Source organism: Pediculus humanus, genomic scaffold (assembly GCF_000006295.1).
Source record: "Pediculus humanus corporis 1103172107613 genomic scaffold, whole genome shotgun sequence".
Lineage (NCBI taxonomy): Eukaryota > Metazoa > Arthropoda > Insecta > Psocodea > Pediculidae > Pediculus > Pediculus humanus.
The window spans coordinates 268,093-284,264 of record NW_002987227.1 but is presented as its reverse complement, the minus strand read 5'-3'; the positions used below and the strand labels follow the sequence as shown (position 1 = coordinate 284,264).

General features: G+C 24.7%; 2 protein-coding genes across 2 annotated transcripts; one reads left to right on the top strand and one right to left on the bottom strand.

Moving 5' to 3' along the window:
• Window positions 1–491: 491 nt before the first annotated feature.
• Phum_PHUM244090 (uncharacterized protein) lies at window positions 492–9,598 on the bottom strand (the record flags this gene model as incomplete). Its single annotated transcript, XM_002426197.1, has 26 exons — window positions 492–708; window positions 902–995; window positions 1,239–1,322; window positions 1,715–1,788; window positions 2,334–2,484; window positions 2,588–2,870; window positions 2,948–3,079; window positions 3,179–3,427; window positions 3,497–3,666; window positions 3,791–3,963; window positions 4,036–4,199; window positions 4,306–4,464; window positions 4,530–4,706; window positions 4,809–5,069; window positions 5,197–5,347; window positions 5,446–5,625; window positions 5,711–5,916; window positions 5,989–6,531; window positions 7,098–7,231; window positions 7,323–7,488; window positions 7,558–7,924; window positions 8,018–8,262; window positions 8,340–8,525; window positions 8,737–8,877; window positions 9,142–9,385; window positions 9,528–9,598. The coding sequence occupies 26 exons, from the start codon at window positions 9,596–9,598 to the stop codon at window positions 492–494; spliced, it is 5,022 nt and encodes a 1,673-aa protein (XP_002426242.1).
• Window positions 9,599–10,232: 634 nt separating this feature from the next.
• Phum_PHUM244080 (ubiquitin-conjugating enzyme E2 C, putative) lies at window positions 10,233–11,484 on the top strand (the record flags this gene model as incomplete). The annotated part of the gene is made up of 5 exons (XM_002426196.1): window positions 10,233–10,336; window positions 10,516–10,543; window positions 10,951–11,109; window positions 11,200–11,329; window positions 11,423–11,484. The coding sequence occupies 5 exons, from the start codon at window positions 10,233–10,235 to the stop codon at window positions 11,482–11,484; spliced, it is 483 nt and encodes a 160-aa protein (XP_002426241.1).
• Between the last annotated feature and the right edge of the window lie 4,688 nt (window positions 11,485–16,172).

Here is a 16,172-nt window from a genome sequence, read left to right as displayed (position 1 = left end):
CCTCTGTATAAATTATAAAATCAAATTATGTATAATCACTTTCAAAATAAATTATTTTTAAATATATTTTTTTAGTTACAATTTTAAATGATATTTTTATAGTTAAAACTAAATATATATAATCGATTTCCATTTTTTAAATTCTGTGTAGTTTTTTCATTCGGGAAAGTTTTATTTAGTTTATTGGTGACAAAATTCAAATTTCAAAAATTAAAATAATTATTTTACTTATTGCATAACTAACAAAATTTTTTTAAATAAAATACATGTACATAGAAAGTACATATGTACATAAAAACTTATAATAAACACATTAATATTGTTTATCAATTTTTATAAAAAATTTCTATGTATTAATGCTTAGCAATTTTGCTACCGTCAGTACCATTTTAAAAAAAAAAAAGGTAAATATTATAAATATATTTATATTAAAATTTTACCAATATTTTATTATATTAGTAAAAAGGTAAATGTTTAGAGCACATTTAGTCTTAAAGTATTTTTGAAATGTTTAAAGCATCTCTTAGCATAAAGTCTCGCAATGCCCAAAGGGCGTTTGTAATTGTTCCATAATTACCTGGTCCATTAGCTAACCAATAACCAGGTAAACGAGATTCATCAACAGGAGGAGTGTTTTCTTGTGTTGCTTTCAACATCCTATCCCAACTAGATATGTATTTTGAATCCGAAGACAAACCTTCAATGTACCTGCCGTGAGAAATATCAAAATTATAAAATGTACAAAAAAAAAAAAAAAAAGAAATACCTGAACTATTACCACTATTTTTTTAACTTTTTGTGTTGAAAATATTTGTAGTGAGTATTCTAACTTCTCAAATAGTCACACATCTTAAATTTTAAAAAAAAAATTAATATAGGTTGGGAAAAAAGGTATACTAACTTGATATAAGCATCTGAATGTAGTAACCTCTGAGGCCTGGGTGGTACCGTCACAAAAATTGGATCTGCAGGCTTTTGGTTTAGCTGAGCTATAGCTGAAAAATAATTTACAAACAAGTTAAACACATCGTTATTAATCACAATATTCACTGGATTTAAAAAAAAAAAAAAAAAGAATTTGTGATTTCAGTACATAAACAGTAACGGATATAAGATAATACTTGCAAGAAAATGAATTTTATGATGTTAAAAGCAATATAAGCAATAAGCATTTAGAAGAAAAAAAAAAAAAAAAGAAACCCAATGAAGAGGTATGAACAAGTATGGGAGAAACTTACTTGAATTCACAGAAGGATTTGGTGAATCAAGTGAAAGCAAATGATGCGACACAATACTTGATCCAGTTTGTCCAGAAACCCCAACTGGAAATCAAAAAATTGTGCTCTTTGTTAAATGTTAAAAAGTTATTAGTATAATACAATTTTCTTTATAACCCGGGATTCAATGTTAAAATGTAATCCATGCAACAACTACAGAAAGAACAAAAACAGAAAAAATTTAAACAAAGGTTTAATGTTAAAAATACAAAACGGATAAGTACCAATACCTGGGAATGGAACTCACCCAAAGGCTCCCTTTTGAAGAATATGAAGAATTTTTATTACAAAATTTTTTTTAATGAGACAAGATGCATTTTGCGCATTGCACAGAGTTAAAAGCGTACAAAAAAAATGTTTTTTGAGTGAAATTTGATTGATTTGAAAATTTTTAATTTTTTTCCCTTGGCATTTAATAAAAAAAAAAAAATACTCACTGAAATATTGAGCCTGTGGAATTTGTACTTGCTGCGTCCTTTGCACTGCAGCTCTTTTAGAGGGTATATAATTCCTACATAACAAAACACAATAAATAATAAACAACTACTAAAAGCTTTCCTTTTTATTAATGATTCTTGTTATCACTAACAAAAAATTTAAATACTTCATTTTCTCCTAAGTACCTAAAACATATTGGTACTATTCTACGTTTTAGTGCGCAAAATTAAAAAAAAAAAAAAAGGGAATAAAAAATTAATAATAATAATAATAATAATAAAAATCAATAACAATAAACAAGCAACAAGCTTTCAATAAATAACGATTGAATTGGTTTATTAATTCACCAACCGTTATCATCTGGAATTGAAATAACTTGAGATCTCTGGGGTAGCGGATTTTTCGACTGCACATAATTCCTAAAAATTAAACCAACATAATTCTACATCTTAATATTTAAAAAAAAAAAAAAAAATAATAATCCTTACAATTTGTTTTTAAAAGGAAGAATTTTATGCTATTTTATGCGTCATGTTAAATAATTATATACGATTATGTAGTTTTTTTTTTTTTTTTTTTTTTTTTTAAACTTATTAAAAGAACCGGAATAAAACTTACTTGCTTCTCTCCGACGGTTGAATTACTTTACCATTTGACTTCATTATGTGAACTTCTTTGACGTGTCTTGCAAGACGTGTTAAACTGGGAAATGGCGGACAATTTTTTTTTATTCTATTACATCCTTTCCACTGACATTGCCATTCACATTCTGCATTAATAAAATTTAATTTAATTTTTTTTTGAAATTGATTTTTAAAAAATGCCTTAAAATCCAAATTTAACTGAAAAACTAGCGTTATACTGGAACTTACCGGAGGGAGGAACAGCAGCAAAATACATTTGAACATGTCCACTTCCTTCAGCCACAGCGTGTTCTAAGCAATCATTTAAATCATCAAACTGATAATCACAATTATCCCACGCACATTCAAACGTAAAATTCAATGGCAAATTTGCTGGATTGGGAGTGGTAGCCGGAGGCACACCTTGAGGGTACATGGCTTCCTCTAAAGCTTTGGCTTCTTTCATTTCTTCATTCATTTTGGCTGCTTTCTCCTCCCAACTTTGCTTTACTTCCGCCGTTAATTGTCGCCACTAAGGAATTAATTTTTTTAGTTAAAAATCTCTTTGTTTATGTATGACATAATGATAAATAATTTTGAAATTCTTACCTCGTTTCCAACCATTCTGCTAATTTCGCCAAAACTTGCTTCAGGATGAGATGTACAAATGCCTTTTCGTATTTCACTAGAGTACAAGATGTATCCGGTAACTAACTTGGCTGGATTTTTTTCTTTTCCCTTCTAAACCAACATTTAAAAAAAAAAAAAAACTGTAAAACACTGATTTACCGTCTGATGTTTTATGTATACGTTTAAAAATTAATAATAATAATAATAAACCTTTTTCCCTAAACTTAGAGGTGTTTGCATGGCAGGAAGAGGAGATTGTGCTGGTATATCTCCAGAGCCCACAGATGGAGGGCCACCATCTAATGAATCTTCCATTAAACTTAAGATATCTTGATCAACTTTTTGGGTTATCATATTAGATTCGGATGGAGTTTCGTATCCCGAAATTGGATTTTGAACTTGTAAAGGTACCGGTCTGGTATCAGGCATGGTATGAAGAGCTATGGATTCACTACTGACCTAATAATTAAATGAAAAAAGCAAATTAGTATTAGTTTTATGAATTTCAAATTTTATTTTAATACTCACCTTTAAAGGATTAATCAAGCGCCTAAAAAAATAAATTTCATCTTGAGTAACCGTATCACTGTGAGTGTAACGTTTTAACCCATTAACCAATTTAGTAAGTTGACGTCTTTGTTCATTGTATATTGACTGACATATATAAATATCTTTTTCTTCAATTTCCGTCGGTCGACCTAAATTTATAATCATTTAAAAATTTATGTACTTTTATTCCAACTACCTACTACATTTTAATAATAAAAAGAGCATAAAATATATTCAAATAAATTTGAAAAAAAAAAAAAAAAAAAAAATTACAAGAGATGTATTCTGTATGTTCCATTACACAACACCTTCCCACAACATTTTGTATAGAATGAACATCTTCTAAACACCCTAAAAACATTTCTTGCTTGTAAAAAGTACGTCCTGGAATGTAAAATATTTCTTGTGGTCTTAAAAACCACGGTCCTTTGATGAAACATTCCCCACTGGAAAAAAACAAGAGATGCATTTTATATGTGAAAATATTTTTCTTGAAAAATAATAATTATTTTTCTCACTCTTTGTTTGCCCAAATGGTATCCACTTGAGCAGCTAATCTTGTATTATTTTCTGTTTCAATGTAAACAAAATCTCCCGTCTTGATAGCACCCCAGGGCAAATTAAGTTGTTGATAATAAGCCGTTATTTCTGGATTGGGTGGCATATTCATTAATTGTATATTCTAAGTAAAAAAAAAAAAATAATAAAAAATTAATGATAAAGATACTTTTTCGTTAAAATTCATTTTACACTTAATCAAACTCAATGACAAAACAACATTTAATTACAGGTTTTTCTTTTTCCTCCAATTTTTCATATTCCTCCAATTCGGCAATTTCAGTTATATGTTTTTCCAACCTATCTTTAAACACGCACATAATTCTTTTAGGCTCAAATGGTTCTTCTCTAGGAATCAAAGTTAATCGCTCGGTACTAAAAGGCCAAACCTGTAAACATATATATACATGAATTAAATTTTTAATTTACGCCCATAATGAAGAAAAGCTCTCACCTTTATTTTCTTAAACGCTCTAGCTTTACTCGAATATCTGGATTCACAGACGTAAATGTCTTTTTCATCAAAACCCTCAGGTTTCAATTTAAAATAATCTTTTACGCTCATCACACAACAACGACCCAATACTTGACTAAGGGGAACAGCTACATGTTGATCACTTTTAAACACTTCCTAAAAAAATATTTAACGAGAAAAATGAATAGACTAATAAATATAAGCAAACATATTTTTAATAAAATGATGAAATTGATTTATACAATAATAATTTTTTACCTTTTCCAAAAATTTACGAGTTTGAACGTGATACGTTTCGTTAGGTCGACAAAAGCAATCACCATACAACATTTGAATTCCTTCAGCGTTTGTCCATCCCCTAAGAATGTGTATAATACTAGGTTCTGCGTTTCTGTCCTGAGGTTGAATATATACAAAATCTCCAACATGGTAATGCTGTTGATTAAATATCATAGCACCACCAGGGGCTGAATTTTCCACCGAATTATTCGAAACTATAGATGTATTGTTTGCAGGATCCTGTAAAATTTTTTGAAAAAAAAACATAAAATATCAAATTACTGAATTATTTTTGATAATAAAGAATTTTAATCTTAAAATTATTTTTTAAACTAAATTGCCGTTCTTTGGGGAATCATGCCAATACCTCTGGATTTCGACCTTCATTTTCTTCTTCACTTGGAGTTTCTTTAAGAAGTTTTTGCTGTTTTTGTTGCTCAACAGCAGCTGACAAATGCAATAAGTTATAATTCAGAGCGGGAGAATTGAGAATATCTCCTCCTCGGCATAATTCATCCCTAAAAAACAACAAACGAATTTACTTTTTCAGTAATAGTTGTAAAAATTTATTTAGTTAAAAAAAAAAAAAAAAAAAATGTTTTTTTTTTTTTTTTACCTTTGCCTAATGTAAAAAGCTTGAAGTTCTATTGAATCTTCAAAAACTTGAGAATCAGTTCGTGATAATTTTCGAGCTCTTTCCAAACATGCAAATAAATCTTCTTGAAAACGATCAAGTCTTTTGTACAATCCTTTATCAAGTCTTCTTTTTACTATGTCCAAAGATATTCCACGAACTCTTTAATTAAAAAATAAATAATTTAATATTTAAAAATTGTTTTTAAAATACTTGAACGATAAAAGAAACTGTTCATCGGACTAACTTTTTTCCCTCAATTTCATCATGCTCTGGTAATTCCAGCATGCAATCAGAAAAACATCTTCCTTCTTCATCTTGATGATTGTACACTGAAGTAAATAAAGATGTAAGAAGCTCTTGTACGGCTGCTTTGACATCAGGTACTAAATTTTCATCTTCTCTCAATTGTAATTTTGTTTGTAGGACAACTCGTTGAAGTTGAAGGGCATCCTAAATATAATTATTGTGTTTTAATAAAAACATATTTTGCAAAAAAAAATTTTTTACTTTGTAAACTCTCACCTTGTATATCTGAGAATCAGGTTCATTGAATTTGCAAGCATTATCGAGCATTAAAATTAAATCTGTAACCAAATCATCTAAGGTTTCGTAATGGCCCCCTTTAAGTTTACTACCAATTTTGTCCAAATCTATAGGTTTCTTTATTACTTCGTAATAATCGGGGTAGTCAATACGAGAGGGTAGCTTGGCAAAAACCAGAGACAAGTGTCGACCTTTAGAATCTCTAAATTCTTTAATAGTTTCAAAAAGTGACCGTAATTTCGCATCGGCCTGTGTTTGTTTCCGCCTTGGTTTGTAAGCTTTAACCGCTGATTTCTTGGGCGTCGTAGAAACATCTGGTAACGGTCCCAACTCCTTTAATTTATCGTTTAATACCTTTTCTAAATTATTTGCATCTTTATAAATGACCGAATTTTCCTCGTTAAACTTCCGACAATTACTAAACATCAGTTTAAGATCTGATATTAATTGATCTTCAGTTGTGTATTTCTCTGCTTTGATGTTTCCTTGTATTTGCAATAAATCGATTGGTTCTGCAATAATCTAAAACAACAATTTATAAAGATTTTTTACATATACATAGAAAATATATCACTCATTTCATAACTCCAAACTAAAAAAATAATCATTTTTCATTATTTTGTATAAAAAAAAAAAAAAAAAAAAAAACCATGACGGATTGCTGTTTTGGCAAAACTTTCTAAAGGAAATTTTGAATGATTTAAAAAAAAAAAAAAAACAGAAAAACTTTTATTTTACACTTTCAAACCTAAACCTTAAAGACCTATAACAAAAACTTCAAATATAACAATACCTCCTCAGGATCTGAAGTACTACTTCTTTTTAAAACCGAATTTTTCTGTAAGAAAAATAAAATTGTTAAAGCCGAAAAAAAAAAAATCTAAACTCAAATCAAAACTCAAAAAAAAAAAAAAAAAAAAACTAAGACACTACATAAGATGAAATTTTCAGAGAAGAAAATCTTGCCAATAGCAAATAACTTATTTGAAGATGTAAAATAAACAAGTTGACAAATTTTTTTAAAGAAAACATTTTTTTTTTTTAAATTAAAAATTAAAACAGAAAATTTTTTTCGCTTGTTCACTTACTTTATAATATTCAGGATACAATTTTTTCGAAGGTTTTTCCATAAACATTAGAATGGGTTGACGACCATCTTCATAAGTATATTCGGTTAATGCTTTACAAATTGATAAAAATCTTTTTCTTAACGAAGGATTATCTTTGTATTTCCCTAAAAATTAAAAAAAAAAAAAAATTGATTAACAATTTAAAAGAAAAACTTTAAACACAAAATAATTATGTAAGTTTACCTCTAATGAATGCAGCACTTTTACGCCCTCGTTTTTTGGCTATCGGACTAGTATCTTTCTTAATAATAGGACTATTATCTGAATCTGTATCACTTTCAGATTCTTGATCAAAATCTAATAATTCTTTTACTTTATGTTGCATTACTTTTTGCAATTTTATAGCATCCTGCACGTAAAAAAAAGTTTTTTAAATCATGGTAAATTTTATGCATGCTTCAAAATTGATTAAACTTACCCGATATAATCGAGATTCAGGCCTATTGTACTTTTTTGCATTTTCAAACATAATATTTAAATCCCCTGCAACTTCTGATACAGTTCCATATTCTCCTTTCTTAAGTTTGTTTCTTATCTGAAGTAATGATACTGGATTTTTAATTTCTTTATAATAATCTGGATAATGTCTTCGAGATGGCAATTTCCAAAAAGGTTCACATAGTGCATAACCTCCATTGTTTGTGGTATTTTTAACAACGTCATAAAGTTGCCACCTGGGATTGTCCAAATCTACATCAGAATCTCCCTCTAGTTCTTCTTCTTCAGATGTTGCTTCTTCCTTAAGGGCGGCAGTTATAGCTGATAAAGGTTGATAACTTCTCGATCTCTTTCGCCTATTAAAAAAAACAATAATAAAATAAAATATTAAAAAAAAATAATGAAGTTTGAATTGATATGAATTGCCTATAAATACATACCCAACTTTAGCTTTAAGCTTTCCATGAACAATATCAAATTTTTTGCTCACTATTATTTTTTTAAGGGTTTTTGCATCTTTGTAAATTTGAGAGCCAGGTTCGTTAAAACTACAAGCATTTTTAGTCATTAGCAACATATCTTTTTCTAAATCATTAATATGATTATATTGATTGGCTTGGATTTTTCTAGCTATTTGCTTAAGGTCAATAGGATTATCTATAATGTCATAATACTCTGGATATTTCTAAAAAAAAAAAAAAAAAATTAAATATAAAATTATTCTCGAGTAAAATTAAATTTTCCATAAATTAATTTTTCTACTTTTTTTGAAGGAAGGAGCATAAAAGCAGAATTTAATTGCCGTTTTTCTCCATCTGTAGCCTGCATTACAGCAGTAAATAGTTCTTCGATTTGATTAGATTCTTCTTCCATAACACTTGAACCTTCAGAAGTTGTATCATCAGGATCTTGTTTTTTAGCCTCTGCAGCAGCAGCAGCTTTTCTAGCCTACAAAAATTTTTTAAATACTTAATACCAATGCTTCAATTAAAAGTATAAAATTCACAAATTCATTAAATTTATTATTATTATTATTGCAGTAATAATTTTAAGTTTTTGCTTTTTATAATATTTTCAATGTAAAAATTTTTTTATGATTGTTTTCAAACTTATTAAACATTTATAACATTTACAATTTGTTTTTTTTTTCAGTACTTACAAGCTTTCCAACTTTTAAAATAATTTTTCCTTTCTTGTCAGACTCAACTGATGATTGATCTTCTGATTCAAGAAGTCTATTTTTAATTGAATTGAACATCTCCATCAATTCAACAGCATCCTTGTATTCTGTTGAATTTTTCTACATGTAATAAATGTTTATTTATTATTAAGTGTACCAATTAATTTGCATTTTATGAAAAATATTTTGTATTCAAGTATATGTCATATAATTTGAATCAAGATTTTAGTTAAAGTTTAAAGTTAAATAATAATAAGTAAAATACATTTACTTTTATTCACTGCTTTAATAATTAAAATGTAATTTTAAAAATTATATGAACTTAAAAAAAAGTTTTTTTTTCAATATGGAAATGAAAAAGATAATGATATTTTAGAATCATACCTTATAAAAAGATTTGGCATTATTAACCATTAATTCTACATCCTGAGCCATATCTTCAATATCTTCATAATCATCTGTTTTTATTTTTTGCTGAATTTTAAGCATATCAATAGGATTGGATACAACTTCATAATACGATGGATCCTGTCTTCGTTTGGGAACTCTAATGAAGGTATCGCACAATAAAGACCCATCTTCTTTTTTATGATTTCTTAGTATATCGTACACGTAAGAGCAAAAATCACTCTAAAAGCCAGAATTTAATTATAAAAATTATAATTCTGATGTTAAGTATTTTACAAGTCGAACAAAATTGCCAATAGTAAATATAAAAAAAACTACATGCCGGATCTATTTTTTTTCTTTTTCTGAAAGGCTCAATTAACATCAAGTCTGAAGATTCTCCATCATCATCTTGCCTACCCGTTACCGAGGAAGTTCTTCCACGTTTACTCATTATTAATCGTGGGGAAAACAGTTAAATAATAAAAATTACTATGATTTACTGCAAGCTCCATTAATATACAATAAACTACTTGAGAAATAAAATAAGACGCTTTATAAAACGTGTATTTAACATTATCTGACTACTAGGAACACGTCTAAAAAATTTTGAAATTCAAATTTTGAACACTGTAAAATAAAAAAAGGAATACAATTCAAATGTTTAATACTCAATAAAAGGTTTTCAATTTTTTTAACTATAAAAACTTCATTTTTATTATTGAATAATAAATTATTATATTGTTTATTGTTTGAATAATAAAGTAATACTTAAGTACTACTTTTTATTATTCAAGCAATGTTCGGGTTATAAACCTTTCTTTTATCTTTATCAGCAGCTTAATTTATTTATTTTCAAATTACTTATTCATATTATTTAGAAATTTATTGAAAATAATAAAATATTTTTAAATAAAAGCGTAATTCTATGTAAGCGTAAATTTTTTTTTTATTAAACTTTCATAGGTGTTTAATAGGTTGTACTTTTACCGTGTATTTAGTCAAAGTTAAATTGGCAACACAGATTCATTTCAATTTTCAAATGATCAAAAATTTTTTAGGTTGTACGTTATTAAATGATTGATAAAATGGCTCATAAAACTAACCCTTTATCATCTTCCCCTCAAAATGAGACCAAAACATTAGAAGATACTAAATTAAAATCAAAAAGTAATCATTCCGTCAGTACAAGGTAAGAAAATTTGATTAATAGTGACGCTTTGTCGTTAAATTTGAGGCTTGTCAATTTGAAAAAAAATTAACGCTATTACTAGTCAAAATTTGTTTAGTAAAAATTTTATAATTTTTTCTATATTAAAACCATTTATGAATTCTCAAAGCATTTGACTAATTTTAAATTTTTTGTTTCAGACTTCAGAAAGAATTAATGTCACTAATGGTAAGGCCTAAAAATGATTTTAATTTATAAGGTTTTTTTTAAGTATTGAAAACATTTATAATTGCCATTAATAGAATCCCCTTACTCATTATTAAAAATTTTTTTGCTGGCTGCTTTTTAAGGTACTCATTATAATTTTAGTAAAAATATTTTTGAATAAGCTTAGTTAAACTTTAAATATCTTTTTGTTAGTTTAAAATAAATTCACTTTTACTAAATTTAAGTTCATTATGTTAAATTTCAATAGCAGCCAACATTTTTATTCAAGATCTGACATTGGCTACAAAGAAAAAATAATTTTTTTTTTTTTTTTTTTTTAATACCTAAACGATTACATTTGAAAAATTTTTAGTAGAATAAATAATTGGTTTTATCAATTGGTACAGGATTTTTGTTGTATTTTTTAGATGAACCCTGAGAAAAGTGTTTCAGCATTCCCAGGTGAAAACTTATTTAAATGGGTTGCCACAATGAGTGGACCTGTTAATACTGTATATGAAGGTCTTAGTTATAAATTATCAATGGAATTTCCTCAAAGTTATCCATATGCACCTCCTGTTGTGAAGGTAAATTTATAAAATTTTCAGTTCTTAAAATTCATTGTTCTTTCTCTGGAAAAAAAAAAAAAGAAAAATTTTTATTTTTTTTTTTTTAAGTTCACTAGCCCTTGCTACCATCCAAATGTTGATACCTCTGGAAATATTTGCTTAGATATTTTAAAAGATGAATGGTCTGCACTATATGATGTTAGAGCAATTTTGCTTTCAATTCAATCACTCTTAGGAGGTAAGTTATTCAAAATTTTTTTAAAATTATATTTTTCTTCTGGTTTAAACATTATGAATCGATCATAGCTGACATAATTATTAATTTAGTAAGCCATGATTGGGTTTAAAATTTTTGAGCCGCTAATAGATTCTTTAAATATAAAAAGTAGTTGATACATAGAATTTAATATATATTTAAATTATAAGGTTGAGTTTTTATGGAATTAATTCCTCTTTAAAGTTTAATTCTTTATATATACATATTTTATATTCGTATATATATAATAAATTATATAATTGTATTTAACTAATATTGAATTGCATTTTTTCGTTTTTTTAAATACAAAATAAATCGACTGAAAAGTTATATTAATGTGAGTTGTCTAAATACATAAGATTTTATTAGTTTCTTGTTTTAATTATGGAAAAGGTTTGAAACATTGATTATTTTACATTTTTTTAATTTAGTTTCATTAAAAAATGTAAAATGACAGACGACAAATTTTACAACATATTTAAAATGTTGCAGATCCTAATATTAACAGTCCTTTAAATCCTGAAGCAGCAGACAAATGGTCAAATGAAGAAGAATTCAAAAGGGCCCTCAATCAATTTCATAAAATAAACAAATAATTAATTTTGAATTTGAAAATAATAATTTAATAATTTTGAACCATTAGGAATAAAATAGGTATTATTATTATTATAATTTTTTTTTTATATGAAATAAAATTTGAACTGAATAGTATTAAACTAATAATGGTTTTTTTTTCTTTTTTTTTTTTTTTCTTATTCGAATTTATTAATTTATTTTTTACAAATCCTAAAAATTTAAATATTTTAATTAAAAAAAAAACTTACAGTTTGAATTATTTGAAAATTTTTTATAATAACAAACTTAAAATTTAAAATTTGATGTCTTTAAATTGAAACAAATAATCATGTACTGGGTTTTTTATAATTTATTTAATAATTTTGTTATTATAAAATTTGTGGTTATTAATTATCTAGTACAGAAAATGTCAATTTTTAATACCCTGTATACTTCAATTTATCATAAAAATATTAATATAATAGTATTATTTATATTTATTATTTTATAATTTATATTTATAATAGTATTATTTTTGTTTTAAATTTTTTTTTGGAAGTATTTGTAAAACAGCTAAACAGAAATTTATATTTTAGTTTATTTGTTAATTATAAGGATTTGCAATATTTGTTTTTTTTTTTTTTGTGGTTTTGTCGAATATCCTATTAAAAAACTGAATATAAATAAATTTAATTTTAGATAAATAAATTTTTGTCGATTGAAATATCAAATTTATTAAATAAAGTTAATAATAAGGCTAATAAAAAAAAAAAAAAAAATTGGGACTAACACGTTTATGAGTCTTTTTGAAATCATGTTATATTTAAAAAAAAAATCTGTGATGAGTGATTAAGGAAAAATAAAAGTTTTTTTTAAATATAATTTTTTATTGTACAAATAATGTAACTTAAACACCAGTTTTTATAAGAATATAATCATTCAAATTAATTTAACATATTATGTATAAATTACAATATTTTGTTTAAGAAAAAATTTGATTGATAGATAAATAATTTTCATTATGTTAACTAAGTAAATATAATTCCCTTATAAAAATTAAAAAAAAATCAGTGTGAGAAATTGTACCAACTTGGTTTTATATATCCAAAAATTTAAATTATATTTAAACAAAACAATTTTTAATTTCTATAAAATCATTTTGAATGTAAAAAAAAAAAAGAATTTACATCATTTTGTGTTTTTTTAAAAGAGTTTTTTTGCATGGTTGAACACATTTATATTAATCAAAAATTTGGGCGAAAAATTTACTCCCGTAATAAAAAAAAAAAAAATTAATGTACACCCAAATAAATTTTAATTCTTTATAAAAACAAATTTTTTTTTTTTACAATAAATTTATAGTAAAATTTGTGTCAAATTTTCATTTTTAATTTTTAAAATAATTACTTTGGTTTGATAAATTTAAAATGAAGATACAATTAATGTATAATGTTGTTGCAACAATTATTTTTTTATTTTTAAAAATGAATAAATAAATATTAATAATTAATACTAAGTAACAATAGACTAACAACTAAAACTAATTTATATAAATAATTATTTAGTTTATATTTAAATTTTAGCATAGGTACAAAATTAAAATAAGGTATTTATTATGATAAATTTTAGGTCGGTTAATCAACATCAACATCTTTTACTAAACTAATTAAAGTTATAATAATTTGAGTTTGAGCTTTATGCTCTGATAATTGATATATATTTTTTTTTTTTTTTATGTGAATCATTTTACAATAATTATTCTTCCTATGGTTTTGGTAAATGATTGCGTGCCTAATAATAATAATAATAATAATAATAATAACCAACGAACCATAGAATCAATGTTTTTTAACATTTTGTCAAGGATAACATGACAACCATTCAACTGAATTATAAAAAAAATTTTTTTTTTTTTTTTTACAAAATATTGAATGTTTTAATGTAAAAATTATTTTTTTATGAAATGTTCAATTAATTATTTATTTAATTATATACGCAGATTCACTTGCCAATTTATATTTAAAAAAAAAAATTAAAAATAATAATAATTATTATTATTGTATATTGAATGAAATTGTTTTAAGGTAGAATTGTAGGATTATTGAATACCTATAAGAGTAAATTTACTTCTTCTCATACGTAATAATAACGGTTTTTTTTTTTTTTTAACTATTAAAAAAAAATATTTTGTGGTAACGTTGGTATGAGATTTAAAAAAAAATATCATCTACCATTAAAAAGATAAATTTTTAAAAAAAATTTTCTACCTAAGCAAACAAACCCTTGTTATTATTATTATTATTGAAAAAAATTGTTTGGAATAAAGGGTATATAGTAACACACTATTATTATTATTATTATCAAAAGAAATATCAATTGAATGTAACCCCCCTAAAAAAAAAAAATAAAAAATAGTAAAACGGGAAGTGAGAAGAAGAAGCCATGGATTTTTTTTTTATAAATTTCCATTTTTTACCTGATTACGACCTTATAAATTAAATTTACAATTGATTATTATACTGCGAGTGGGATTGTTTCACAGATTGGAGGCCATTTTGAATTTTGCTATAATTAATATGTACCATATATCTTATTTTATACCACGCATGTTATAAATGAATAAAATTAAAATTTTACATTTAGATTTTTTTTTTGAAATTTGTAATTAGGTTATTGAAATCACGTTTATATGTTTAAAAGTTAAAAGATTTTAATACTTATAAAGTTTTTTTTTTTATTTAGGAAATTCTGTTTCGACAGTGAACTTCATCATGAGAATGACTAGAAAGTGGGTTGAAATAAGTTTTAAAAAACACATTAAAATGGCCTAAAACAAGTCGTCATCCACTTGTTTGCGTAGGTTACGATGTGGCCTTATCTGTAAATGGCAAAAACAACTCATGTGGGCTCAAGTATACTAATTTTTTTTTAAAGTTTAAAAGTCTTTTTACGGCATACCGTATATATGAAATACCCACACTTTACGTTGTTGCCAAAATTGCTAACCACAAACAATATCCTTATTTGGTAAACTTTTGTTTTTTTTTTTTTTTTAATAGTTTATCTGGAAATGAAAGTATCTGTATGTATTTATTTAATTATTATGACTGTTTATCAATTGTTTATTAAACTTTTATAAAAATTAATTATAGTAGACATCACGCAGGATTCATATCGAATTTACCTTTAATATTATTATTATTATTATTTTAATGCACCCTGCACCAAATTAACGTTTAAAAAAAAATCATTTACTCCATGACTCATTGCTGACTCATCAAGGGTAGTTTTTGGGGGGAGAAAAAAAAAGATCAATAACGTTTCAATGTGTGTTACTATTTCCAAAAAAAAAACAATTTATTAAAAATTAATATTTACAGGAATATTGTTCAATGAATTTTTTTTTTAAAATGATAATAATGATTAAAATAAAATAAATCCTCCATACTTATATTTTTTTATATTTACTCACTATCTAATCTTATTCCTATAATTAAATTATATAATATTAAAAGTTTTTATTTTTAAATAAAAATTTATTTTAGGAAAATTTAAAAATATAATACTTGAATTTTAATTTGTTCTAAGAAAAGTATTACTATAAGAGTGTATTATGTCATTTTAAAAAAAAAAATAATAAACTCAGCATTTTTATTGTATCAATATTTGATTGTTTTTTAACGTTTAATATTTATTTATTAATTGTAGTTTTGTTTTGTTTTGTTCATATTAAAAGAAATTTAAAGAAAAAAAAATTAATAATAATAAAATATACATTATATAATTATGTTTCACATATAAGTTGAGAATTATTTAAATTTTTACCATAAAAAGTAAAATTTATAACCTTTTTATAAGGTTATGTGTAGTAAAAATTAAATTTAATAAATTTTTATTTGTAAATGATAATATTCTAAGAAATTAGGACATTGAAACTGAAATTAAAAACTAGAATTTCTTCATATTAATTCAGTATAAAAAATTTTTTAATTTATATTTTAAATTTTATAAATAAGATAATTGAATAATGATCTCATACATAATTTTATATTTTATGTAATTTAAAACTTTATAAACTATGACCTTCAAAAAAGATAGAACCATTTTAAAAAACAAACTAAAAAATATTTTGAAAAACTATTGTTAAAAAAAAAAAAAAAATTAGACATTTTTTAAGCCATTTGAAATATATAGCATTTTTACATTGAGATTGAAAATAACAAATTTTATAAATATTCCATTAAAAAAGGTATTTAGGAGTTATTGTATT